Source organism: Trachinotus anak, unplaced genomic scaffold (genome assembly GCF_046630095.1).
Source record: "Trachinotus anak isolate AG129_WGS33_773 ecotype Australia unplaced genomic scaffold, CSIRO_AGI_Tana_v1 ptg000024l, whole genome shotgun sequence".
Classification (NCBI taxonomy): domain Eukaryota; kingdom Metazoa; phylum Chordata; class Actinopteri; order Carangiformes; family Carangidae; genus Trachinotus; species Trachinotus anak.
In genome coordinates this window covers 8,954,148-8,978,516 of record NW_027273875.1, presented here as the reverse complement: position 1 = coordinate 8,978,516, position 24,369 = coordinate 8,954,148, and the positions used below count along the sequence as shown (strand labels likewise).

The following is a 24,369-nucleotide window of genomic DNA, read 5'->3' as shown; positions in this document are numbered from 1 at the left end:
ATCTGCCAAGCAGCACATACTGATTAAATGTTCCAGGACAGATGAGTTCAACCACACAGACTTCAAAAAATCAAACAGTCAAGGCTCAGATTAATGCAGGTCAACCTATTTGTCATCACTGCTCCTATCTAGAAGCAAATAACGGATCACTCCAATTTAAAAATAGCTTTTATTGCAGCTTTTCTCACGACAAGCTGCTTTGATCACACAGAGGGAAACGATTATCCATGTTTAACATTTTCAGCCTGGTGGGGAGAGCGGATATACCATCACACACGTTTGGGCGTAGCAGGAAGATGAGACGGTGATTTTTCCTGAATAGAAAAACAAACAAACAAAAAAAAAAAACAAACAGGTGCAGCAGATACAAATTCCAAATATGAAAATATTTCAGCCACATGACATAATTTACATTGAACGTCCAGTTTTTGTTTTTGTTTTTTTTATGCGTGATCAGTTGTGTCTTAAAGAGTGTGGCAATGGCTGCCAAAGTTCAGTCTTCACATGAAGCACAACTCCTCTCCCATGATGAGTGCCAGCCTCCATCGTCTTAATCCTCGTGGATGTTGAACAGCTTTGCCACTTCGTTCAGATCTGCATGTTCCTCTCCATCCTTGATGATCTACAAATAACAGACACAAAGACAATTTACATGAACTAAATCCATTGATTAAACTTCACTATGACAATGGATTTTCCTTTTAAAGGGACGGTGCGTACCTTCCTTGCGATCGGCATTCTGTTGAACACGTTCCACAGGATAATGCCCACCACCACCTTGTCTCGCAGGTAGAAGATGACCCCTTTGCCATAGTTGTCTCTCTGCTGCTCCACAGCGGGGGCAGGTGTTGAAGAGGCCACTGGGCTAACGGCTGTGTCCTCTGTTTCACTCTCTGAGCGGATCCCGGTTCCTGCAGCGTGTTTAATGAGAAAGGCTCAACCTGACCCTTTGTTATTAAATTCGCTGTTTGTTTCTGCTTTGCAGGATTAACATTTTTTCACTACGCAGTGAACGTTCCTACCTGACTTCTCTGTAGCAGCTTTGGGTGTGTCCTTGGCAGTGGCTTTGGCAAACACTCCTACTGTTGGCAGGCTGCTGTCAACTATCCCGATGGCTTCATAACCTACATCAGGGCCCAGGTCACTCCTGTGAGAAAACACATGAGAACGTGTTGATGGAATAATATCATTTATAGTCCTCAGAGCAAGAAGCATTCGTTATGACGAGACCTTCAGTGTTCAGTATTATTATTTTCACCTACTGATAATATCCATTATAGAGCTACATATTATATATTGACAATGCATATATACTGTAATTTTGTACCATTTACTACACACACACACACACACACAGAGCAAACAGGGCTGGGAGAGCACTTTTAGCTGTGAACTTTGTTTGTTTGTAACAAGTTAAATATAAAGACATGGACCTGGTGACCTTTAAATGAACTAACTGACCAGTGCTGCTAAATAATGATTGTGGTGTTGTGTGTCCCCTTCACTTATCTTTGGAGGCAAAGATAAGAGGCACCGCAGCAGCCTGATAATGAAACATTACACTGACAGGAATATCAACATATTATCTAACTACATCTGCTGGTGTGTAAGTCAAGATAGCTTGACTAACGGCCCTGTGTGTTGATTTTCTTTTCTCGACAGCAGTGAGCCCATGTTGTGAGCAGTGTGTCACATTTCACCAGCTGCTAAAAACTAAATGCAGCAGTCATCTGTGTAGTGACGGTCACAATCCACATTGTACTACGATTTTTAGTCAGTATTCTTATGATGGGCTTGAAAAATGTCTGGCTGAGTAACGCAGCCCTCCGCTGCCAACTCCTGCCTTAATGTCCTCTAAAGGCATTTTAAATATTTTAGGACATAATGGTATTCAAGACTTCAAAGCAATCAAGCATGTTCATCTGACTTCTAAAAGGATTAAATCTGAGTCATTTGCAGAATTGTACATGCTGCCCCAGTGCCCACTTATTTAAATATAACCTATGAATGCGGACAAGTGCAATTAACAATTCAGACTGGCCCTCGCTTTCTAAAATATCTTCCTTCACTTCAAGCTGGTTTCATCGTTCCACTCATTTAGAAAACGGTTTTGGATGTGTGACTGAGGAAACGGGAAGTAGTCTAATACCCACCAGAACATAGACTGATGCCAGTAGGGTTTGCTGGCTCCTGTCATGTTCTCTCCTGCTAGTCTACCACTCACAACAGCGTGATCGTGGTGCTCCACTCGTCTGCGGCCCAGTCTGATGTCGTAGAAGCATGCAGCATCTCCTGCCTAAAATGAGGATATTTGAGTTTATGTGGCATAGATTAGAATGTGTGATTATTATTCCACGTTAAAAGCTATTGAGAAGTTTTTCGTTTACAAACAAAAACCTAAACTCAAAGGAAGAGCTGGACATGACAACATGTTTACAGAGGTGTATTTTGTCTGGAGCATGACTTGAGTTTTCCTGTAGAGGGCACTATAATCAAAGAAAAAACTGAAAAGGTCAAAGGATCCAACATTACATGTCATGCTTATAAAACTGCAGTTCAACTTGATCTACTAAATAAAACATATTAAACCTTAAAAATCTATTTAATAATAACCTATTATAAATTACTGATTTATTTATTCCATATATTTAAATTCAGTCAATAATTTATCGCTTTAGACCAACTCCCCTCAAAAGTATCCATGTTTTCCATGTTTAAATAAAATAAAAAACTGGGGTGAGTCACATCTATTGAGTCCATGAAGGTTAATCTGAAATCTTGAAATGACCTAAGATCCAGGTCAAACTGGCCCATGAGGTTCAACATTAACAGCAAAATTGCTACCACAGCTTCTGATCAGTTTTACTAGATCAGGTAAACATGCTCTTTAATTTTCAATTTCTATTTTTCCAAAGATGGACACAGTACATGTACTGCAGGCAGAGGTCCTAACTGTCACAATACTGGCAGGAGGACGATCTGTCAACTATCTGATTTTGATCAGAATGATGTATTATTCATCTTTCCTACACAGCTCTTCATGGTCTCGTTGACTGTTGTTACTGGGGTACCTCAACTACCTCCTGAGCTTAAACTTACCACCCAAATATTGGACCTCGCTTGCAGCTCTGCATTGACCCGAAAACCACCAAAGTCAGAGTCCACCTCCAGACCTGCTGACTTAGCAAGGTCAACATTGGGCTCCAAGCCAACAGCCGCAACAATGTGATCTGTTTTCACCTACGAGGGCAAGGCACAAAATAATAAGTGACTAATAAGTCTCTTAATTTCCTGAATTGTGCTGCACAGAAATCTGAACCTACCAGTCGGCCATCCTTCAGTTGGATTTCTAATTTATCATCTTTGTAGGTCACAGATTTCACCAAAGCTTCTGAGATGATTTTTACACCCTCTAGAAAACCAAAGGGAGAATGTTATTATATATTAATGAGAAGAACAACAGATCTGACATATAAAGGAAAGCTGTCTCTTTCCTTTGGCCATTCAGCTAGTTGTATGAAATGAGGTTCAGACAAGCAGAAGGGACATTAACCTTTCTTGACTTTTTCTGTTGTCCAGTTGCTCAGATACTCAGGCAGCACTTTTCCCATGTTGCCCTTCTCAGGGAACATCTGTATCACTTCCAGGTCAAAGTCAGCAGCTGGAGAGAGAAAGAAAATGAACAACAGAGGAACAACTCACTCGTGTTAAACATCAGCATTATAACCTATTCTGTCATGTTCTCATCTTGTCCAGGAGTCTTACATCTCCTGCCGAGGGCACAGGCCAGCTCGCTGCCCAGGAAGCCGCCACCAATGATTGTGATGGACTTGGCGTTTCTGGAGACCTTGTCCAGTGATTTGAAGTCCTCGATCTGTGGAGGAGAACAAAATTTCTATCATATTTACTTCAGAGTAGTAAGTATTTCCTCATGTCATACCTTTACTGTCACCTTCACGTGTAAAATATTACTCTTCTTTGCTTTGCAGCCAGAAATTCCCAATCTGAAACAAAGCCCCCTTGTGGCGAAACACTGACCTTGCGGAACAAAGTTGTCCTCTTCGTCACCTTTTCTCCTGCTCTTTCAATGGCCTGTAGATTTCTTGGAACGCCGCCTAAAGAGCAAAGTTCAAATCAGCATCCACCAGGTTTAAGCCACATGCAGTGACAAACGCATTTACAGTGGCTTACCTGTAGCAATCAAACACTTGTCGTATAAAATCTCAGTATCATCGTCCAGTTTCACTTTGTTTCCTCTCACATCCATGTGAATCACCTAAAACAGATTAAATCATGAATTTGTTGTTCATGAGAAGTACATTTACATTTGCAAAAAAAATAAAAAATAAATCATAACTTCTGGTATGAATAATTTATCTGACTGCTAACATGTAGTGTATGTAATTATGAAGTCAGTGCACTGTGATGTCTGATAGAAAAATACAAACCAACCTTTTTGCCAGTGAGAACAGCCACTCCCCCATTTTCTGCACTATTCAATTCTTCTGGTTGAATGTAGAATGACTGTGGCTGGAAGTAAATACTGGCAAATAAATACAAAGATGTTAAATTGATGGAACATTTTTTCTTCTTAAGAATATGTTTATACACATCCTGCTGAATTTTTACAACTCATTGGGCAGCAACTTATGCATACACCAGCCAGCGAGTAATACAAGATCTTCACTATACACTTGCAATTTTAGTTGGTATTATGACAGTAACAAGACACTGCATCTAACAGGTCTTTTCTGGGGGGGAAAAAAAACCCATTTACAACACAGGACGTGATGCAAGTTTTGTTTTGCATCAACAGTGGTTTGTTTTGTGAAAAAAGGAAGTCAGTAGTAACAGAATTTCTTAGTTCTGAGCTGAACAGTGATGTCTACCTGAAAAGAAAAAATGCCACCAAAGGAAGCTTTACTTTGTAATGAAAGCGATGTGACAAGACAGTCTGACTGATGTCACTGTAATAACCACTTATCATCACAGCAAAGAGACAGAGACAGAGACAGGTGTTGTGACAGAGTAGTCATACAAGAGACTTAAACACACCTTCTTTCCTTTCCATTCCACTGTTTGAATCGCAGTGTTTCTGTCACACTGGGGTCATCAGAGAACCACAGTTCCTTCGACAGAGGTGGTCTCATGTATGGAAGGTCTGGCTCATTAGTAATGATTAATACCTGGTAGCAAACATGAGGAAAAACACTCAAGTTTAATTGAGAAACTCAGGTACAACTAGGTGGATAATGAATTGAAAACAGAGGCCGGACTGACCCTGGCACCGGGGTCTCTGGCTCGAATAGACCGGGCAGCAGCAAAAGAGGCGGTGCCTCCACCGATAAGGAGATAGGGTGCGTGTGAGGGGACCTTGGTAGAGGCAGGTGTGGAGTCCACTGCTAGAGTTTGCATGAGAGTGTGGCAGCAAAAGACAGGAAGCGAGAGACGGGCAATAAGCAAAAAACAGGAGAGAGACACAGTCAGTGCATGATCTTACATGTTCATCACAACCCATGACCTACATAAATACACCTGAAAGGAGTAAATGGACCTGGTAAATAAAAGAAATAAAATTTTTCATGTGAGTGAAATTAACCTTTATCATTACAAGAACCCAAACAATGTGAAAGAGACATGAACAGGCAGGAAGAAAAGCTGTAATGAGAAAAAATGTTAAAAATATAAATAGAGGAAAGGTTTGTGTGAAATTAACATTAACATTATCAAAGGAGAAAGTATCGGTGTCGTGTCTGCCCGCTTCCCCGCTCCAACCGAAGCTGGACTATGGTCTTACCACTCTGTGCCACAACGTCAGGCTGAGGCTCGGCTGGCTCTGCTGCGGGGGTTTCTGCTGCTGCTGTAGGTTCTGTTAGTACAACCGCATCATTTAACCAGTTAAGACAAAATAAACCCTCAGACGTGGTAAAAGTGCATCACTGGCTCCATGCACAGGTCTGACTGAGTGCTTACCACTCTCCTCAACAGGTGCAGGGGGGGGTTCTGTAAGCTCAACCGGGGACGGCTCAGATGGCGGTGCTGGTTCTGGTAGTATAGTGGCAAAGGTTACGTAATCGCCTCTAATCTGCACCACACCTAATATGTAAACTCCATCTTTAACTGAGCTGTAGTTTGTGTCTACTGCAGAGACTTGGGTCAGATCAAGAAGACATAAATGGTACCTACGAAAAGTCTAATATCTCCAATAGAACGAATTAGATCAGAGTATCTTCTCAAATCTTACCCTCCTCAACTACAGGTGCAGCAGGTGGCTCTGCTGCCTCCTCTGGGGATGCTTCTACCACAGGCTCATCTGCTGTTGAGGCAATCCATGATATGGGTTTAGACTAAATTCTTTAGAGATCATTGACGGATCCATGCATTTCTTCAGCTTTACCCAAGGAATATTCTGGAGAACATGCAAACTATCACAATAATAACTGGAAGTTGCCCATTCTGTGGTTAGCCTCTACAGAAACATACATAATGTACACCACATTATTCCAGCAGCTTTTTGGTTGAAAGTTTGTTAGCCTGTTGACTTTACTGTTGATTCTGTTTTGCCCTCTTGTGTGTGCTGAAGTCATCCAGATGTAGATGTTGTCTGCATATTTACCAAGTTCTTTAGCAAGTACCCATTTGTGTTGTCAAAACCACACATTGATCCTCTACTAGGAAACAAATAACAAATATAGCCATGGCTGTATCTGACAGAAATATTACCAAAGAGCTGAGCGTGCAGTAATATGTTTCATCAAGTGTCACTGCTACTGTTTGCTCATGTGTTACAACACTGTTGTTCACAAGTACCAGTACTTTTCTTGTCTAGATTAGAAGCTGCTGTGAAGACGATCTACATGTCGGACACAGCATGGAACAAGTTCTGGAGGAAAATGTAATCCACTGTAATCCAAGGGCAGCTTCCAATTATGAACAATATTATCACATAACAGTTGAAATTAAAAAAATATTTTGAGTATAATCCCAGGAAAAGAATTTCACAAGGTATGACACATTCACAGAAAATGCTAGACAGAAGGGGGTCCACTTGATATCACAAATATGACAGCAAAGTTCAGAAGGAGCCAACATATTTGTAGAAAATACTGACAACTCCAAAAAAACCACATATTCACAGTTCAGACTGGAGGAGAGGATGTGAGCGTCCGAAGCCTACACTGAAACTGTAAAAGGGTTAATTTACAATGTGAGGACAGAAAATAAATGACATCAGGCAAAACACGCCGACAATGACACGTGCATCACTAAATAGAAAAAGGTGAAACAAGAAAATGAACACGTGCAACAAGAAGTCACAGTTCATGCAATAAACTTCTCAGCTTCTGGACATAGACAACACTCACATGGACGAGACAATACGAGTTAAAAATATCCACACGGCCTCGTGTACAAATCCTGTCATCATCATAAAACTATATTTTTAACACATCACTGATGTGGGACAATTATGAGCAGGGTATAAAGAAGAGTGAAAAGACAGGTGTGATTTGCAGCCTGCTTATTTTGCACTAACCTGATTTTACCAGTTGGTGTCACCAATTCTCACCTAAATCCTCATCAAAGTACAAAGTGTACAAAGTGTATCTTGTGTGCTTTAAAGTTTTTTTTCCTATTACTTTTTAGTTCAAACAGATCATTTATACAGGAGGCACTTTTTACGCATGCTTTTAGGTGTGTAGAAATGAATACAGACTACCTGGAGGTGGTTCAGTTGTTTCACTGGGGGCCGCTGCTTCAGCACCAGGGGCCGCAGGGCTCGGCTCCTCTGGTGAAGGTGCCGCCCCAGGTTTTGGCTCAGGGACAGCTGAGAGAGAAAATGACCAGAATTACCAAACAGAAGCTATGAAGTGAGGTGTCAATTCAGACTGCTATTCAGCATAGTATGTGACATTCAGACAATGAATTCAACAGATCAGGGTTAAAACTAAGAAGCAATTTGGTCATAAAAATCATTTAAATACAGTTTTAAATACATTTTCTTCTGCTGTCTCAAAATCTGCTGTTTACATGGCAATAAAGAGGAAGCTACACCACACTGCACCACAGAGTCAGCTGATTCTAAAGCAAATAACCTTTTACTACAATTTAAAAAAGAAAAAGCTTTCCCTCAAAATTGTTATGCAGAAAATACTATATATACAGTCTGCATCAGATGTTTGTAGCTAATGCACGAGCTCGTCCTTCATTACCATGACTATATCATGGGTCAGTCTTACTATGTATTCAGGTATTAATAGAGGTAGAGTTTGATCGATAAATGTTAAGAGACATATACTCAGAAATGACAGAAATAACTCACTTCCTGTCTCAGTAGCTGCTGCAGCTAAAACAAAACACAACAAAAATAAATGTGATATTCTTGATTGTTTACAACTAAAAAAAAAGAGTAACACATTGAAATGCTCTTGGTCTGATGGGATTATCTTTGAACTTGTTGGTGGAATTAAGTAAACAGGTAAAAATGTTATTATCACTAACAAAAATTGCTCACCAGGCGGTTCTGACTGGGCGGGTACGGCTGTTTTTTGTGAAGCTGCTTTATGTGGTCTGGAGGAAATTTCTGCCATACGCTCCATATATCTTTGTTGGTCTCCCTTTACAGTTCGGTAGGCCTGTGAAAACAAAAAATGCACTGGATTTACTCAACAGCCGAAATCTGCCAATCAGACCTAGTGTGCACTGTCAGTTCTCAGGCGTGAGTATCTGAACCGAGAAGGAACAAACACCAGAAAAAATGCTTAATTTCAAATGAACACTGATATATTTTTGTGCATGTAATAACTTACATATATTCCCCCACCAAGGCAGGCAGCTCCAACTAGGAGGACGTACAGCTTATTTTCCCCTCCTCCCCCTGCAGACCCACTGGACATGTGAGCTGCTGGTACACGTACTGCACTGCCATTGTTCAACCCTGCAAACAGTAAACAGAACAAATAAATTGGACAAACCTGTATAAACTTCAGTCTCTTACAGTCCTCGCAAAAGTAATCCAAAGAGATCAATTAAAATTGCAGCACATCTCCAAGCCATGTATTACACACACACGACTAATACACTGAACTTGGATTTATAGATGAAATCTGTCATTTTTGATGATTAAAATATCTTTTTTTTGAGTGGACTATGGTAAAACACCTAACAACTAACAAAGCCACTTAATTAAACTATATATTCACTGATCAGTCAATAGCATCTCACTTTGGTATTTGGTTGCACAAATAGCAACGATGAGGCGAGACATAAGAGGCACGACACTGTGTTCCATCATCTTTTCTGGTAGTTTACAGCGTGTGAAATGGTGTTTGAATGCCAAAGAGTTGCTAGCTTGGTAACAATGTGAAACATACAGACAAGTTAAGACTGAGCAATAACTAATAAAGAGTTTCCAAAGGTTGAAACTATTTGTGTAAATGCTGGCTGAACAATACATCTGCAAAATATGTTCATGGATGTTGACACTGAAAACATGTGTCATTTTATCTCTTCTCGGCTTGACTACTGTAATGCACTTTACTCAGGTATCGGCCGCGGCTCCCTCCACCGTCTCCAGTCGGTTCAAAATGCTACTGCTAGGCTTGTTACCAAGGGGCATGATCACACAACCCTTGTACTTGCTTTTTTATATTGGCTCCCTGTTCGATTTAGAATTGATTTTAATTTTGCTGCTCATCTTGAAGGTCTTAAATACACTTTCTCCCAAATACCTTTCTGATTTAGCCACCAAGATCTGCTGATGGATCCCTCCTGATGACTCCCAGGTCACAGCTTGTGACAAAGGGTGACCAGGCTTTTGCCATTAGAGCCCCCACCCTGTGGAACTGCTTGCCCGTTGAACTTCGACATACTAAGTCCTTTTAAATCCCTTTTTAAAATCCCTTTAAAATCCCTTCTTAAAACTTTTATTTTTGTGAAAGCATTCAGTAACATTTGACTTATTGTTGCCATTTACACTGATTACTCGTATTTGTTTGATCTTATTCATAAATTGTTTTCATTTCTTTAGATATTTGATTTGTAAAGCACTTTGCACCTTTCTTGGGAAAAGGGCTATATAGAGTTTACTATCATTTTATTATTTATTTATTTTTTTTAAACTTTCTTTTCTACAAAACATGGGCAGCATCGGTGTAATGAACAAAAGTAGGTATGGGTACAATATGTTATGGCTAAGTAATACAAATGCTAGCCATGTAGTGCCCTTATAGACACAAAAGAAACAACATTTATATTTATATCATTTTATCATTATATCACATGGGCCCCAATGCAAGCACATTTTCATATCTAAATTTCAGCGTGTGCTTTGGCACACTTTGGTGCCATGTGTGCACGAGAATCCCTGTGCTTTTGATTGGGTTAATTAAAGAAATGACACACATGCAGTGTGAGTTGGGTTCAGAGGACTGGATTTCCATTCTGATCAACCCTCTCTCATGAATTACTTTCCTCTGACAACTCCCCGCTGTTTCCTGATTTCATTATTAAACACTCCAGCAACCTTTAGGCATGTACCTGTTGTGTTTATCCTGTCAGGGTCACAAGGGGGTGAAAAAACAAGAACCCCGTGATCCAAATCATGGCAAAATCTGAAGGGTTACACTTAATAGGCACAAACCAGCTCTGAATGCAAACATGGCAGTGACACAAGTTAATCTTTTATTCCTTATCGTTGCTGTCTGGCAGACTTCAAACAAGAGCTACAACCTGTGAGATGCAACATGGTTGAAGTTAGCTAATTATCGACATGTCACTTCTGTACGTTGCTTTTTGCTAATTAGCCAAGCTAGCTTTGTAACCTGCAGACCACGATCACAACACACAAACCAAGCTAGCGGACATTAACCTGTCAGGATAAACAAACTGGCGACACCGTGTAACATCATGCAACGTGTGTTTGAACTGAGGCCAGCTAGCAAGAAGACCGCAAGTTACTGTAACTAGTTACTGACCTGCTCTCCTCACATCCTGCCGGCACAGAGTCGATGAGTCTCTAGCTAGAGGGGCAAGCTTTTTCCACACAGTCCTACATTTCAGCATTGTGGCTCAGCTCCGCGGCAGCGGTTCCCGGTTCAGTAGCGGACTTGTCGGATAGGACCCCGTCTAGGTAACGCAGACCAAGTCCCGCAGACCTCCCTCACTGACAGCTAGCAGCACCGCGCTACACGCCAAGGCCAGAGACAGGTCACACGTTTGAAGGGAGTCATGGGTAATGTAGCGACTCTCTGAACACGTAGGATTGGTCACCATGAGAAAACGCAAGTGGGATAACGCCTATGGAGGAAAGATGGCGACGGCGATGGATGTGAGTTCCGCAAAGCCTTAAACGAGCGGACACTGTTTTTGTTGTTATTTTGTGCTATGATGGATCACAGCATTTTACAGTCCTATAGTCATCGGCTGGATGGTTAATGTTATTGTCATTTCAGGTGACAGATAAGCTCTGTTTTGAATAGTGTAACACCGAGTGGCAGCACTTTAAGGCTCTTTTCCCTCAAGGCTCTTTGGTGACTGTCGCGACGCTGTTTCTTGTTCTCGACATGTCTACAGCTTTAATGCAGCCAGGGTGTACTGCTGCCCTCCACAGCCTGTTTAATGTACTGCATTTTGGTCGAGGGAAGTTTTCTAGGCAATATCACCAGAAAAGAAACTGAGACAACGGTCTGGGAGAGAAGAATATCACAGCTAATCATATCATAATAACGACTTATTATGATATGATTAAATATCCATACAAAACACATGAAAATATAATGATGTCAGTGATTAACAGAAATTTATATAAGGGGAAAAATAAAAGTAGAACAAGAGAAAACTGCCCCTGGCGTTTGTTTTTTCACACCATGTAAGTCTTTATGTCCATGGATTTGTATTTTAACTAAATGAAAATATTGATGTTATGCACTGTAATATTAAGTATATGTGGGCCAGTGTATGTGGGTGTAATATAAGCCATGTACAAATCTTCATTGGGTTTTCACTGAGTCATAATGTATGAATATGAAATTTACCCAGTGATAATGTGATAAACTAGGTCATTATGTCGCCCTCTGGTGGGTACTCTGAAATCTGAAAAGGGGTGACATTGAGTCTGTTTACGGCATTTATTGACCGACTGCAATCAGCTGCACAGAGCTGCTAACTTTGGAAGATCACAGTGTTGTCGTCAAAGTGGTCTGTGTTCATCTGTTGAAAACTGTCAATGTTAAAACAGTTAATTTCCCTAATAGGAAATAGTTTTCATTATGACAACAAGGATGTATGTACTTCCCTTCAGAGAGGAAATTTGAAACTGCGATGATGAGATGTAAATGATTAGTGGGATGTCAGTGCTTTTACTGTCAAGAGAAGTTGAAGTTGATGAAAGATAATATGAAGGAAAAGAAGCCATTTTGTCGCTATGTTGTGTTTTGTGTATTTCATTAGCATGTGTGTGTCTCATGTGTTTATAATGTATTTGATTATAAACACACAGTCACATAACAGGACTGATAATGATGTTAAGGTTAGAACATTTAACAGAAATTAAGGGCTTGTCTGATCTTATATAACTGTACCTTACCTCTGGTACAACTATTAATATTACTATATTTACTATATAAATTAATAGTAATTTTACTACTACTAATAATTCTTAATGTTTACTTTGGGCCCATGCCACATACCATAGCATTTATCGTGACGTCCCTAGACGTGCCTGTATACGAATACTCAAAACTCAACAAGAAAAAACATACATAGAAATACACAAAAACAACACACAACATAACCAATGACCAATGAAATTACCATGATTCATAATGAGTTCCATGTACTGATCCCCTAAGCACAGGATAAGGGTTTACGGTTCCTCATAGATGTAACCTGAGGTACTTAGCCAGAAACCATGAGAGAAACCACCCTAAAGTCACTGTTTTTATCTGTTTTCACAGTGAAAACCACTTCTTGTTTCTGTAGAGTTCACAAACCACTTTAACAAACAAACAAACATCACCACAACAGTAACATGGAATCAATAACACATTTATCGTATTACACATGAATCTTAAGATAAGATCTTTTACCAACATGTGACTCGGCGTTTCTGTGTTATAGAGTTGGTCAACACAACTCAGACCTCAAACCTGTCAAACCTCACTATTTGTTTGCCTTCCCCACAGGCCAACAGCTCCATCCACTTGCCCCGAGCACTTAAGAAAATAAACACATAATTCTCTCTTTCTCTCTCCCCTCCTCTCTCTGTCTCTCTCTGTCAGTGTGATCAGTTTCTTGACTTCCTCCTTTGGAGTAGCTGGGCTGAATACCAGAACACAGGATATGCTTCGCAGTGCTCTCAGTTTCACAGCAGCAGTGAGCAGTGAGCAGTGAGCAGCAGCAGCAGCAGCAGCAGCAGCAGCAGCCGCCGCCGTGAGGACAACACACTCTGCAGTCAAGATGAGTGCTGGGGATGTGGTCTGCACCGGCTGGCTCATTAAATCCCCCCCGGAGAAGAAACTAAAGAGATTTGTGAGTAGGAGTACACACTGGACACATGTTTACGTCCTCTGTAGGAATTCCAGGTTGTGCTGTTGTGCCTTGTGTTTGTGTGTGTGTTTGTGTGTGTGTGTGTGTCACGATGTGGAATGAGGATTTGGAAACATACTAGAGGCTAATATGCGTTTGTTAAACTGAGCTGTAATTCAGTCTCCTTTATGTCATCTTCCTCATTTCTATAACAGCACCTTATTGTTGTGTTTTGGCTCGTGGGGGGACTTCATAGTTAAAACAACAACGTGCAGTATTATGATAAAAACAATATGTCACAAGCTGCAGATGTACTTCAGACAGACTTACAACAAATACATATACATAATTGCTTACATGGACAGTATAGAGCCTTCACTGTTATGTGGTTGTTGAGGTCATGTGATAATGTTGGCCACTCACTCTGCTCTGTGTGTATGTGTTTGTGTGATGACCGTGTGTATTGTGAAACATGGAAAGCAGTGTCAGCAGCAGTCAGACACTTCAGACTTAAGCGACAAGCAGAAATAGTCCAGCTCCGTGATGGCTGTTTGTACTTCCCCTGTGCGAATGGAGGTGGAGGAGGGCCGCTTATCAACACCAATGCAGGGAAGAGGGTGTGGAGAGGTGTCAGTGCGCACTGATGGGGTTTGGGGTTTTGGGTTGTGGGACGGGAAATAGAAACTTATTTTAGCACATCATGCAAATCTTGTTGATGCCAGAGGACAAAGTAAATAGATGTTTTTTTCAGACTGTTGTAAGGACAGGTACACTATCTGCCTCATTATTCAAATGTCAGGTACAGGGACATGCCATTATGGAAATTTCAATTATCAGGGTAACATTTATTATGGTATATGATGCCATCAAACGCTCCTTAGTTTCCCTTTGGCACCTTTTTCAGAGACAATAGCATCAAAACACTTCAAACCAAATCCTTTCTGACATAGAACAACTTTTGTTGTCTCATTTTGTGCCAACATTGCATTTCCACTTACTGCCCTGACAAATGAGTGTTTAACACTCATCTGCTGTGTCCAGTCTACTACAGTGGGTGGTGAAGTTGGCTCTTACTCACAAGTGCTTGTATTCTTTTATCAAGATATACATGTGGGTTTATCAGTTTTTGTCATATCGCTTGAAGGTTATAGAAATATTGCCTTTTGATTCCACAGTGTGTTATTCCTGCCTTTTTTTATTATTATTATTTAGGTTTTTGGCTATTTAATTTTTTCACTCCTACTTTTGATGAAATATATGTCAATATAAAGACCACCTGCCAAAGATTCACTCCCATTTCTTGAATCCTGAAAGGAAAAACTCTTATGGATTTTAATGACTGAATGCTGTATTTTTACACTTATTTTCTCATATTCAGCATTTTTGATACAATAAGCTTGAGATTTGTGAGAACTGATATTGGCATCATTCTAACCTGCACATGTGGATGCCTTTTCCACTGACAACACTTTGACAGGTCACAGTAGGAAAGGCAGAGGTGTGATAATAAAATAAATGATGACTGAATTCCATTTAGCTGCTTCAGCTTCAGGGTCCTGGTATGTTGGCTCACTGTCACACTGTCTTGTCTTACTGGGACGCTTGAATAGAACTATAGGCGTCATTCATGTTAATCAAAACGCCCACGCTTTTAATAAGTCAAAATGTTTGTTGTGAAACAGCGTGTTACGTGTTGAACTGTTGGTGACACCTCTTTTTGAGCAGGAATGTTTATCATCTGCTCAGTAAGACCAAGAGACAGTGAAGGTGAAACTTTCTGACTTGCTCTGTATTTACTTGCTTTCTATTTTTCTGAAAGATCAAAATAAAAATACAACAACTTTTAAGCTTAAGCAAATCATTCGTTTTGGATGCACCTGTTTATACACAATGACTTATTCCTCATAACGCAAATGTCTATATTCAAAACATCTATAGGATCAAATTACCATCTGTCTAGTTACGGTTTCCTCTTAAGCTTGTGTTTTTGGCAGTAAGTGTGGTGTGTCTAACCATTTCCTGGTATGAACACATAAATTACCAACTGACTTGTGCAGGACCACATCACCCTCCCATGCTGTGTTTTAAGTTTCACACTGCACAAATTAGGAGAGGCACCACCCATACAATGAAAACAAAGCCACAAAAACAACGTGTGAAAATGGTATTCACAGCTATACATTCAGCCTTACTGTTATGGACTGTTCTTAGTCAGTACCACATATTTAACCATATCATGACTGGCATCCTCCATGCAGTGAGGGCTCAGGCATTATAAATAGCCGTTAACAAACTCAGAATTTAGTTTTCAGTAAATTGTCAGTATGAAGCAGTGACCATGTTGTATAAATACCTCTTTCGTTCGTGTTCGACATTTTCTGTTAAATACAGTGAACTTCCTCTTCTCTGTACTTCTGGGAAATTAGAGTTGAGGTTCCGCTTACTGACCATATCAAAAGCAAAAAAACTGAGTTTAAAGTTGCTAGGTTAGCTGTTGTGAGCAGGAGCTGTGATCTAATTCCCATGACTGGTCATGACTAATGGTAGTCATGGGGGGAGGCATTACTGCTTGAATCATGAAGCACTGTGCTTAAAAGGAATAATATTATAGAGTAAGTTTAAGAGTAATTCCATGATAAACTGTTTGTTCCTTTCTCCTTCAGGCGTGGAGGAAACGCTGGTTTGTGCTTCGCAGAGGTCGCATGAGTGGTAATCCTGATGTGCTGGAGTACTATCAAAGCAAGAACTCCAAAAAGCCAATCCGCACCATTGACCTGAGAGAGTGTGAGGTCGAAATGCTGAATGGTCAACTCAGGATAAAGCGAGACTTCCATGGGAAGCACCTCTTTGTGGTGAAAACCTCATCTCGCATCTTTTACTTGGTGGCCAAAACTGAGGAGGAGATGAACAGCTGGATCAGCAGCATCAGTCAGATTTGTCAGTTTGGGAGCCTGGAGGATGCAGGTAAATATGCAGAAAGACTTCAATCTTTTCACTTTGATATGTGGCTGTGTTAAAGTTGCACTTGGCAAGATTTTTAGCATATACCTGTATATACCTGTATATACCTGTCCCATTGAAAATCACAGAGTATTAGTGTAGATTCGTTCTTCTGGTCCAGATGAAATTGGTGTCACTTGTCCCCTCACAGGAAATTGTGGAATGAAAGTCAGACTTTAAATTTAGGTCAAAACAAACTGTTCCTTTTGTGCTGTGTGGTTTTGGTAAAACTATTACAGACAGACAGACAGACACGTTTCAAACATGCACTAGGGTAATTTTTGCTGATCACTAACACGATTTTTCAATAGTGAAGTCAGTGAATTTCAAACTTTTACATTCATTTTCAGTTACATCAATGTTCAGAGTGCAGCTTTTACTGAGAAACTGTGTAAATTTGCTCTTTGATTATAGTGTGTAGATCAATGCATGTGCATTGTGCATTATTTCATAAATGAAACTGATGATACCAGTTTTTCCATGGTGATACCAATTTTTTTCCATGGTTTCCCAGGTTTGAGTAAGTGATAGAGTGCTGAACTTTTTTTTGTTTCTTTTTTAAATTTACAGCTTATTCATTATAATATACAAATACAAACTTAAACAGAAAATATGCCCAGCAAATACAAAAAAGAAAGAGACAAAGATCATTTTTTGAATTAATAGGATTATATGGTTAATATGTACACTGTCTAGTTGAATTAGACATGAATATTCACCTTTTATCATGATGTATTTAAAGCCTTCAATGGCCTTAAGAGAAAGAAAATACTGAAAAGGCACAAAAAGAAACAATGACCTAATAAACCAGGTTCAACCTGGTCCAAAGGAATTAAATGGTTGTTCAACTTGTCAATCAGTTTTTCCATATTCAAAACATTAAAACACTAAATCCCAAAGAGAGTTTTCTATTGCAAATTACTTTGATAGAATGATTCTTTTTCCAAACAGAAAAGCCAAAGCTATTATTTTTGTTACCTTTTTGTTTGATAATTGTGGAATCCTCAAATGCCAGTAATGATCAGACACTTTTTTTTTTCATTAAAAGTGTTTGTAGATTATCAATGTAAGTTTTCAATGTGATTGATCAAGACAGTAGTGAGTCTTTATAAGCTTCTGTCTATGGCTAGAGCTCTGACAATTGTATCTATCTCAGCATTTACTAAAAGTGCTTTCACAAAATTTGTAAGGTATATATTTCATCAGAGGTTATTATAAAAATCCAGTCTCTTAACTTGTGATATGGGAAATAGTGAACATTTTGTGCATTACTTATCAGAGGATTCATGGCAGCTTTTAAAGGGGATTATTCCATCTTGATCCTAAAATAGTGATTCTGAATTTGTTTGTTTTTTCAACTCCAACAACTAACAATATCACATGAAACTTTGATAAAATTATTGAGTAGGAGAGGGAAAAACCCACAATGATGAAAGAGAGGTTAACTTATTACTTTCCTTTAAGAGGCTCCAAACAATCCCAGAAGCCTGTATTACTTCTCTGTCCATATTCCCAACTCAGCAGGAACCTAACATTAAGTACAACTTAGCGCAGATAGACATCTGATACATTCCTTTACCTCAGGGGAATGCCATCATTTTATGTTTAATCCTAGGTTTTTTTTTCTCCCTTTTCACAAGAAAATAGGGTTTTTTCCAAATTTAAATACACCAGAGGGAAAATTTAAGGGGGAACAATCAAGATTTGAAGAAGTAAATTGCAGTCAATCTGACTAATAATGAAAAACATACAACAGTTTTACCATCATGTGCTGTCTTCCTTTTAGATCAGTCAAACATGCTGATAAATTTCTCTGTAACTGAGCTCCTAAACCCACACACAATCACGTATCTTCACATTGCGGTTCACCATTTGATACCAATCACATGTGCTCTTTTTTTTTTTTTTTTTTTTTAAACAGCAACAACAACAACAACAACCATCACAAGTAAATACAGCAATACAGCAAAATGTTAACATTATAAATATGTAAATATTTTAACTACTGTTATTCCATAGAACTCCTCTGGAATGTAAATGAATACAGGCCAGTGCTCGACTCAAGCAGTGTACATGGTGTGATGACAGGAAATTAAAACGTGACCTCAAATTTGTGTGTAGTATATGCTGTAAGATGTTTCCTACAGTTAAAATGTTGTAGTTGCTGCTTGCCTGTCGTGCAGCTTAACGTTGCAGCTGAAATCGAGGAGATAACAGCAGATCAACAGGGAGCTGACGTCACCCTCAAATGAACAGATAAATAATGAGATTTTTGTATTGCTTCCATGAAAATGGGGACTTTAATTGGTAATAAAGGGCACTGAATTCTTATGGTGGGTGTTTACTTTTATCTCTATATTATCACTTCTTTTGCTGACGCATGATCACTCTACAGACTATTCTCAGGATGATGCTGTTTTGGCCTCTACTTTACTGTTGCCTAAAATGCATACTTACAGTGATGTTTTTTTGCGGAGACTGTCTGTTAGAACATTATCATCTGTGTGAAGGAGATAGAGCAACGGCAGAAAGTTGCTGATACGCCGCTCTGAATGTCACCATAAATCACATTAGGCACTCAGAAAAACACACACAAGTGGTTGATTATAATGCTAAATTGTATTCCACACACTAAACTAAAGGTATGTTGCTTTAATTTTTATTCAGAGAAAGTAGGACGGCAGCAGTAGATTCCACCTGGATCTCAAAAGAGCTCTGTGAGACGGCATCTCATAACTTTTGCAAAGGAATATAAAAGGTTATTCTGCAACCACAGTTCTCTTGTGGTTGTAGTACAACCTTTTATATTCCTATAAAAGGTGACCTCAAGTTAAGGAGAGCAAATGTTTCATGAGAACATGCAAAGACTTTTGGATGTTTTTCCCTCATGGTTCTGGAGGAACAGCCTTGACTCAGTGGCCTTGGGTGAAATGGAATGAAACAAATTTCTGAACGAGGGCCAACCTGACTGAAAGATTGGAGACTATATAAACAAAAGAAGGAACAGGGCTCATATGTCTATTTTCAACATGCCTGCAAAAAATACCATTCCTCTTTTCAAATTCACCTGCTCCATTTACAGCATATCGTGAGTACACGCTTGGAGAAACCTGCATGCGTGCATACATATGGTTTGCGTGCCACTCTTTGGTGTCAACATGATGTTTTCTTATCACTTCTTAGTGGTTGTAACATTTCAGAAACTAAATGTTCTCTGCCCCTCTCCCCTTGTTCTCCACAGAAAGCTCAGAAGAAGGCTTTCCACACACCCCCACCTCTCTTCAGATGTCACCAGACAGCTCTGACCGAGCATCTTTATCAAGCCAACCAGATTCCAGTCATCCACTGGACTACCTCTTTCTGTCGCAGTGTGAGACAGGGACTGTAAGCACCAGTAGGTATGTACAATCTCTAAAACCCTTGACACAAGATGAAATGGTGGCAACAGTTCATGTCTAACAAATGTAATGTTTTCATTTTTTCCATATCTGTAGACATGGCAGCTTTTCAAACTCTGAGATCTCTCTGGAGCAGAAGTCCTCAGACGATGCTGTCAAGGACATTGTCCCCTCACCTCTCTACACTGATTCCTCTCCATCCATCTCTCATGCTAGCCCCAGCCCATCTCTTTTCCCCCATGGAAGGCTGACTAACCCTCCTTTCAGCGCTCCATGCACCTCCATGGCTTTACCGTCATCCTCTTCCTCTCCACTACGTCACTGTCCCACAAGTGTCTTCCAGTTTGACAAACCTTATTCTTCTGCCTCGTTTGAGGCGACGAGCGACAGACAGACACCTCCCCCGCTGCCACCTAAGCCTAATCATCTGTCAGAACAACTAAATGATGAAGGAGCTCACAAGCCGAGGGCAATGAGTGTCCGGCATTTCTCAAGCCACTCTGCACTATTTCCCCGGAGGACGTCTTTGTCGAGCCTGGACCATTTCAGAATGGGTAAATCCTCAATAAAAACACATTCTCAGTGTAAACATTATCCTGTACTATTATGATAAGCCAGTATATGGAAAAATGTCTTCCACATCTGATTTAAATGGTTGAGAAAGTAATCAGTCATGTCACTTTTTTAATAATAATTTTTTTTTTTTTTTTTTCTAGGAGATGCTGATAGCAGGTTGATGAGGAACAGAAGGCAGAGTCTAAATTTGGTAAGATGATAATCAACAGCAGAAAAATCCCACGATAAGAAATAAATAAAAGACATGAAAGTTGTATTGATTTCCTCAGCTAACTCCCTTGAAAGCCAATAAGTGCATTTCCCAAAATATCAAACTATGCCTTTGTAGCCACTGCAGGATCTAAAAGTGTGCACTTTAAGCACGCCAAGTGGGAGTCTCATTTTTCTAAAAAATGAAAACACATGCCATAAAAATTAACAAATTTTCCAGTTACACCAAAATGACAACATTGTGCACTTGTCTGATCTCGTGATTCTTTGTCTTTTTGCAGCCTTGTTTAAGTGCCACTCAAGTTCAAAGCTACCAGGATGAGTCATATGTCCCCATGGCTTCCCCATCTCCCTCTGTTACCGCTGTTGAATCTGATGGTTACATCCCCATGAGCCCCAGGACGTTCAGTTTCCTCAACGCAAACTGCAATGTTGAATCCTCCATGTCTCTCAGCCAGCTAATGTGTCAGTCTGGAGAGCTTACACCACCTCCAATTCACCGGCACCTTAAGCCTCGCTTGAGGAGAGGTGAGAGTCATAACATGCCTGCATAGTTCATGTGAAATTCTTTTGGCATTTTGTGGAAAACTGAGCTTTTATTTCATCTCTGATGGGAGGGCGTCCTTCAAGATGTTTTTGAGTGTGGCTCACTCAGTGTCACATGCAAATTTTTGGGAAATGCCAGTATAGGATTCATGCAGACATCAGATACACAGACCCTTTTCTAACCATGATTTGTTACTACTACTACTACTGCTACTAGAAGATACTACTTGTCACTGTTTGAAAACTGTGGCACATAAGAGAATTATAACCAATCTGATAACTTTGTCCTTTCTTTATTCATAGCTCGACCCCCACCTCTTGACTTGAGAGGCCTCTCTACAATCACAGAGTGTCCCACTCATCTTCCTTTGAGCAGAACAATGACTGAATCATGGTGAGATTCTTTCACATACTGTATAAGTACAGTACCTCAACACAATTGATAACATAAACATGACCATGTTAAAATTGCCATCAAGGCCCATTCCTTTTTTTTGGATATGATTTAAATTCACAGTACAGCATTTTGTGTGTGAACAAAAATCAAAATTGAAAAATACAGCTGTGTTTACAAGCATCAATGATGTTAACAAACCTTCGCCAGCATCAGAAAACATTGATAACTTAGATGTAGATGTTGTCTACAGGTTATTCTGGCATTAAAATATGTAATACCTATCACCTGTAAATTGAGACTAATAGCTGGTTCCAGTCATGTGTTTTAGTTGAGTGGCAACCTTTTTCTTACAATTAACTCAATAAATCAAGGTTTTTATTTTTGCATTATAACAAGTTAAATATCATCGACCTTGGTTATAAGTAAGTATACTCAGCTCAAGGATAATATCCTGTTTCTCAATTTCTGTAAAACCTCAGCTGTCTGTTAATCTGATGTTAATTCTTCCTGTTTTTGTGTAATTTCAGCTTTTCAGCAGCTTGTTTACTTCTTGAAAGAAAACGTGAGAATGGACACATTCCAAGAGATGAAGATTCAATGGTAAAATTTCTATTCACACTATGGCAGTTTTAAGAATGCTAGCACCTCTCTCTCTCTACTAGAGCTTAAATGAGACCTTTGACTGTACATTTTTCAGATTTAAGACTAATGAAGTCACTTCAGCAAGTGTTTTTTTTCTGTTTTTCCCTCAATGCACCAGAAAAATATTGTGCAATATGACCTGATCTGGCATTGATGGCCTAAAGAGAAGTTGGATTGAATTTTCCAAAAAATGAGTGGAATTTAATGGCACTCTTCCACCATAATGTGGATCTATGTCTGATCTTTCAGAGTTTGGGCATTTGTGTATATACTAACATACACAACTTTGATATCTTTAATATGTTTGATATCAACACCTTGTTTGTTTTACAGAACACTGAAAAGAACAAAATCTGACATTCTCTATAATTGTGGGAACATTAGTGAGTGGAAAGATTTGCTAAGAGCACAGCTAAGACTGTGGGCGTGGAAAACAACTTCATGTGTCACACTGAGGACCTTCCAGGCTATGAACATTTTTAACAGTGTGAAGTTGTACAAGGCTTGTCTTTATAATAGTGCATATTTTATGCATTTCCCTGGAATAGAGTTTTAGGAAAAGCATGTTAGTCACATGTTGTTGAGCTGGGCTCTCCTTGCCAGTTGTTTCCTATGTTGTCCTCTGCTCAGTTTTAAAATGAAAGAGTACCTTTTTATTTAGTGCATAGTGAGATTGTGCCATCTTTGTAGCAGCTCAAATGCGTGTGTCGTATTCATGTACTGATCTGCTTTCTGTCTCTGACAGGAGTCGAGGCAACAGTTCTGTCTCACCTCAGATGGAGCAGTTCAACCCTGGCCAAGAAAATCAAACCTTGACTATTTGTCCCTGGATTTCAATTCCGCATCCCCCTCTCCTGTGCTGAAGGTATGTTACGATCAGATAAATCACAGAAATCACAGAATCACAGAAATGAACCACGTTTTGGAACATTATACAAATGGAGCCTCTGTAGATACTAACAGACTTTTTGATTTTCCTTGACTGGAAAAGTTAACTCACACCACCTAAATACACGAGCTTTCAGATGTTGCAGATGAATGTAAAATAACTGTCTGAAGTGGGGAGGGATTAATGATCTTTGACGTTGGAAAATGATTTTTCTTGCAACTTACCTCAGCTCAGCCCATCCACACTCAGCAGGGGGTACAGCATTATAATCACTACTTACTTATAGCTCCACTGACCCTATTTATTACCTTTTAAATTACCAAATCAGTGGTTACGCCAAGGTTAAAAAATGCTAAGAACTTGTCTTGTATAAAATGCACACCAATATATGCGATATCATGTTGAAGCAGTCTTTGCAAGAATGCTACTGCTATGGCACTGAAGAATTTAATGTTGTGCACAACATCACTAACAATGAGAAATGCATAATCCACGATTTGTAAATCAAGATCCCTTCTCTTCCTCTGTATGTCTAGCAGAAGCCCTTTCTGTCTGATGAGCACAAAGTGGATTATGTACAGGTGGATGAGAAGAAGACTCAGGCACTACAAAACACCAAAATGGAGTGGACAGATGTGCGACAGTCAAAGACATAAATGGAAAATACATCATGGAAAAAAAATCAGGAACACTTGGTTTCAAGAAGATCAGCAAAAACACCAGCAAAGAGGATATTTATGAAGAGGACCAAAAACAATTTAAAAGCACTTTGAAAAACAGCATTGACATTAAGATGTACGTAGGAGTATGTAAGAGTAAATAATAAGCAGTTAGAGACTTCTTTGTATAGAGGAAACACACAATTGCACTGTAAAAACTAAGTTAATTCTCAGTAGATCTATATTGTAAATACTGCCTGATCATGCACTGTTCAGAGTAATTTTTACTGTAGCAAAAGGTTTGACCACATTTTAAAAAGGGCATCACATTGCCTCATTTAAAAAAGGTCCTTGCTGTAAATTTATGTATAGTAATTGTGACTGAAAAGAAGACAAATATTTTAATGATAAAAAGTTTTTTAAAACATTTTTCTCCCTCATTATGTACCATGAACCAAAATGATCCATCTTGTGCTTCTCCTAAAACCCTCCCAGATCTGCGAGTTTGAGTTTCATAGAAGGCATAAA

At 39.5% G+C, this 24,369-nt stretch overlaps 2 protein-coding genes and 1 long non-coding RNA gene across 10 annotated transcripts; 2 read left to right on the top strand and 1 right to left on the bottom strand.

Annotated features, from left to right (window-relative positions):
- Window positions 1-150: 150 nt before the first annotated feature.
- aifm1 (apoptosis inducing factor mitochondrion associated 1) lies at window positions 151-11,231 on the bottom strand. Of its 7 annotated transcripts, none has more exons than XM_071460096.1 (21): window positions 10,974-11,231; window positions 8,808-8,935; window positions 8,513-8,633; window positions 8,321-8,344; window positions 7,718-7,825; window positions 6,245-6,316; window positions 5,974-6,045; window positions 5,798-5,869; window positions 5,281-5,402; window positions 5,056-5,186; window positions 4,453-4,543; window positions 4,192-4,276; window positions 4,039-4,115; window positions 3,766-3,874; window positions 3,554-3,661; window positions 3,324-3,412; window positions 3,100-3,240; window positions 2,154-2,296; window positions 1,023-1,147; window positions 721-911; window positions 151-622 (listed from the first exon to the last, which is right to left on the bottom strand). In XM_071460096.1, exons 1-21 carry the CDS (start codon window positions 11,059-11,061, stop codon window positions 551-553), a joined length of 2,169 nt encoding a protein of 722 aa, XP_071316197.1. In that variant the 5' UTR covers window positions 11,062-11,231; the 3' UTR covers window positions 151-550. The 7 variants fall into 7 exon arrangements, with proteins under 7 accessions (XP_071316197.1, XP_071316198.1, XP_071316199.1 ...); XM_071460097.1 differs by having other exon boundaries at window positions 5,281-5,399; XM_071460098.1 differs by lacking the exon at window positions 8,321-8,344 and having other exon boundaries at window positions 10,974-11,230.
- On the top strand, window positions 3,777-4,350 carry LOC139607368 (uncharacterized). The gene is made up of 2 exons (XR_011684840.1): window positions 3,777-3,917; window positions 3,990-4,350. It is a non-coding gene; the product is annotated as an uncharacterized lncRNA (long non-coding RNA).
- Window positions 11,232-13,247: 2,016 nt separating the features above from the next.
- gab3 (GRB2 associated binding protein 3) lies at window positions 13,248-24,268 on the top strand. Of its 2 annotated transcripts, none has more exons than XM_071461232.1 (10): window positions 13,248-13,527; window positions 16,188-16,488; window positions 19,766-19,922; window positions 20,019-20,476; window positions 20,639-20,688; window positions 20,990-21,236; window positions 21,558-21,648; window positions 22,179-22,251; window positions 23,039-23,158; window positions 23,719-24,268. In XM_071461232.1, exons 1-10 carry the CDS (start codon window positions 13,456-13,458, stop codon window positions 23,836-23,838), a joined length of 1,689 nt encoding a protein of 562 aa, XP_071317333.1. In that variant the 5' UTR covers window positions 13,248-13,455; the 3' UTR covers window positions 23,839-24,268. The 2 variants fall into 2 exon arrangements, with proteins under 2 accessions (XP_071317333.1, XP_071317334.1); XM_071461233.1 differs by having other exon boundaries at window positions 13,256-13,527; window positions 23,722-24,268.
- Window positions 24,269-24,369: the final 101 nt, after the last annotated feature.

Excerpts from the sequence above, each read along its gene's own strand:
- aifm1 (XM_071460096.1), bottom strand. The coding sequence starts at position 11,061 with ATGCTGAAATGTAGGACTGTGTGGAAAAAGCTTGCCCCTCTAGCTAGA. Across the intron at positions 4,277-4,452 it reads CTGTTCTCACTGGCAAAAAG|GTGATTCACATGGATGTGAG; the intron begins GTTGGTTTGTAT and ends AATCTGTTTTAG. Across the intron at positions 623-720 it reads GAATGCCGATCGCAAGGAAG|ATCATCAAGGATGGAGAGGA; the intron begins GTACGCACCGTC and ends TGTTATTTGTAG.
- gab3 (XM_071461232.1), top strand. The coding sequence starts at position 13,456 with ATGAGTGCTGGGGATGTGGTCTGCACCGGCTGGCTCATTAAATCCCCC. Across the intron at positions 20,689-20,989 it reads GAAGGCAGAGTCTAAATTTG|CCTTGTTTAAGTGCCACTCA; the intron begins GTAAGATGATAA and ends GTCTTTTTGCAG. Across the intron at positions 21,649-22,178 it reads AGAACAATGACTGAATCATG|CTTTTCAGCAGCTTGTTTAC; the intron begins GTGAGATTCTTT and ends GTGTAATTTCAG.